The 3,234-nt window shown below is 42.9% G+C and overlaps 1 protein-coding gene across 1 annotated transcript in view; it reads right to left on the reverse strand.

Annotated features, from left to right (window-relative positions):
• Nucleotides 1–1,954, reverse strand: part of ELAC1 (elaC ribonuclease Z 1) — a 3,242-nt gene extending 1,288 nt beyond the window's left edge. The window contains exons 1-3 of the mRNA XM_009577318.1: nucleotides 1,798–1,954; nucleotides 198–366; nucleotides 1–9 (exon numbers count right to left, since the gene is read on the reverse strand). The exon at nucleotides 1–9 is cut by the window's left edge and continues 290 nt beyond it. Of these exons, the coding sequence (XP_009575613.1) occupies nucleotides 1–9; nucleotides 198–366; nucleotides 1,798–1,954 (335 nt within the window). The remainder of the gene's footprint in view (nucleotides 10–197; nucleotides 367–1,797) is intronic.
• Between the last annotated feature and the right edge of the window lie 1,280 nt (nucleotides 1,955–3,234).

Consider the following 3,234-nt stretch of genomic DNA (forward strand, 5'->3'; position numbering starts at 1 on the left):
TCCATGCTCCTCCATATGAAGTTTCGCAGTCCTATCGGCCCATAAATATCAACAGGTGGCTTGTTTGGGTCAGGGCTACTTTGGAGGCTGAGTGTACACAGTAGGCCAGGAAGTCCAAAAAAGTGGTCACCGTGAAGATGAGTTATGAAAATCTTGGTAATTCTGCCTATTGATTAGAACAACAGGAAAAGAAAAACAAACCCATGCTCCTCCATATGAAGTTTCGCAGTCCTATCGGCCCATAAATATCAACAGGTGGCTTGTTTGGGTCAGGGCTACTTTGGAGGCTGAGTGTACACAGTAGGCCAGGAAGTCCAAAAAAGTGGTCACCGTGAAGATGAGTTATGAAAATCTTGGTAATTCTGCCTATTGATTAGAACAACAGGAAAAGAAAAACAAACCAGAAGAAGATAGGAACATAAATGAACTACTACATAACAACTCAGAAAAAAACACTTTTTGGCAGGAAGTAGGAAATAAGGAAGGAGGGAAATTAAAATAAAACCAGTGTTTAAGAAATAAATCCCAAACCACAAAGTATTTTTTTTTCCACAGTAGCAATAAATTTCCACAGAAGGTTTATTTTGGCTTGGTTTGTCAAGAAAAGACTGCCGAAACAAAAGTTTTAGTTACTTCTAACCAAAATGTCCTACAAGCACGGAACAGAATCGACTGGTGACATCTGCCATATTAAAATGCAAAGAAATGCTGCAAAGTGGTTGTGCTTTCATACATTACATGGAAACTGTAGACTAATGAGAAATACAAAGTGGCATCTGTGTTGTTCCTAGTTTTGGATCTAGCACATGAAATGAACATAATTTGAAAAAAAAAAAAACAAAACAAAAACCATCCGGTTTTGATTTCAAAGTTTTTTAAAAGGCAAGAACCCCACGGTTCCTGACTGGTTTGTTTCAAACAGATGAAAAATTGCACTTAAAGATTTGGGCTTTGTTTCGCGTCTGAGTTTGTCTCATTCCAGCTCTCAGGCACTGGGCCCTGCTCTTGCTAGCTTAAAAAAGCCCAGAATTTTCTCTCACTATAGACACGTGTACTTTAATCAGGCTGCCTCAGTCTCCTCTGCTAGCTGAGTTCCCACTTCCTTGTGGCAAGGCATTTTCTCCAGCATCTGTTAGGACCGAGCAATAGGGAGGACAGAATCTCTTTGTTTTGATTTAAGAACAATTTAGTAAAAATCAGTAAATTTAGTAAAAATTAGTCTATTCACTTGGTCATTAAATCCCCTGATAGCTCCAGATTTTGGAGGAGCAGGAGGTTGGTTTTCTGTTTATAACTGGTAATTCCATCTTTGTAACTTGAGAGTCAGAAGTCTGCTCTTGCCACTGTAGACAGCAAAAGCACAGCGACTGAAGGTAGTCTAGTTTCTACTTTATTTGCCAAAATGTAAAAGTTAAGTGAATACACCCAACTTTACTTGAAAACAAAAGCACAATATTTATTGACAGGAAGACTCACAGCAGGTATTGTCTAGAGCTGTCTTCAGACAAATACAAACTGTGCCAGTTTAAAGCTGGTCTGTGGTCCACGTTTGAAATTACAAAACCCAAGAAATTAATTCAGGAGAGTTTGGTTGTCTAACACAACTCTTTACCAAAGAGCAATCAAGGATTACTGCACAGCAGGTTCAGCAACTGCCACCCAACTGCCAGCACCTCCAGAAGCTCATGCATGTTTAGTATGTATTCAAATACCATGAGCATGAGGACAAAGTATTTTGTTTAGATCTCATGAAACTCTTCCCCTTCCCTCATCACAATACCTTTCAACAGCACAAACCTGCTTTGAGATGGCTCTTCATGAGCTGTGTTTGAGTTCCCTCTCCGCAGTCGAAGAGCCAGCACTCTCCTTCCCTGCGAAGCACTAACGCCGATGCTCCTCTTGTTGGAGAGGGATACGCTGAGCCTGTGCCGAGGAAAGTTATATCCATCGACATTTTAAATATGTCGGTATGCCACCTGAAAGAGAGATTTTGAGCCGCTGAACATACATATTTATGCTGGGAAAGAAACGAACTTTTTTGCTTTAAATGAAGGCATCCTATGTACTTTAGCGTGAGAATCAAATTCCCTTTCCCTTAAGAAATAAAAATAAAACCTCCCTAAAGTAGGATATGACTTTCAGGCAACACAGTATTTACAAGCAGCAGATTTCCTTTTTATGTCAATGGAACGTTGCAAACACGCAGCCCAAACACAAGACGCTACCTTTGTTCATTACCTAAAGAAACAGCCCCAGCCAGTTGGAAACGCCCTAATCTTTAAACCCACTATTCTTTCTTCTTCGCTTTTTTTTAAACTTTGAGTTTTCCTGCATGTGCTTTCCTCTAAAAGCCTTTTCAGAATGACTAACACCAACCAGCCACTTCTGACATTTAAATGCTGTTACTGGACGTCAGGAGTGGGGCAGTCCAGCAACGCAGAGGGGAAAGATTTGCTCCCTTCAAAACAACTTCAGAGACCGCAAGGGGCAGGAGCGACCTGATTTACTTTGCAACGGCATCCTTGAAAGCGATTGATGTTTCACTTCTCATCAGCGTTAAGCAAAAAATTAAACCCTACCAAACCTTTACGTCGCCTGAAGGCTGCGTGACAGATCACGGGATGCCTATTGCAGCAGAAGGATCTATACAATCAGCTGCCATACCCCAGTTGTTCATGTATCCGCTACATTGTCCAGATGAGGAGCCTGGCTGGTCCGTAGGAGCAGGACAACCTTCGGAAAGCTGCGTTACGAGCAGAACTTCCACGTGCACGAAGCTGTCTCGCCTGACGGGGCGTGCTTTCTCCAGCCTTAGTCTTCCCAGACTTAGTTCCTGACTCGTTTTCAGATGTATTTCCACCTCATTTCAAACTCCAGGTGCCTCAACAGCTTCAGATACCTATCAAGCAAAAGAATTACCATTTCTCAGGTTTACTTGCTTTTAGAGCTGCCACAAAGGAAAACAGTCCTCTTCCCCGCTGTGCTAGCAGGGTCCTCCCAAGCACACCAAGGTGCAACATGTAATTACCCGACCTTGGGGGCCAGGATAAACATCCATCACCCCCCCCAAAAGGCAGAAACAAACATTTGGCTGCCTTTTCCTCAGTGTAAAAGCAGATTAACAACTTCCCAGCTGAACTGGCCTCGGGCCTTACGCCGTGAATTTGTGTCCGCGAGCTGGGACGTGGGTCCATCCTCTCCTGAAACCTTTCACGCTGCCCGCCGGCCTCCACC

Source organism: Fulmarus glacialis, unplaced genomic scaffold (assembly GCF_000690835.1).
Source record: "Fulmarus glacialis isolate BGI_N327 unplaced genomic scaffold, ASM69083v1 scaffold2545, whole genome shotgun sequence".
Classification (NCBI taxonomy): domain Eukaryota; kingdom Metazoa; phylum Chordata; class Aves; order Procellariiformes; family Procellariidae; genus Fulmarus; species Fulmarus glacialis.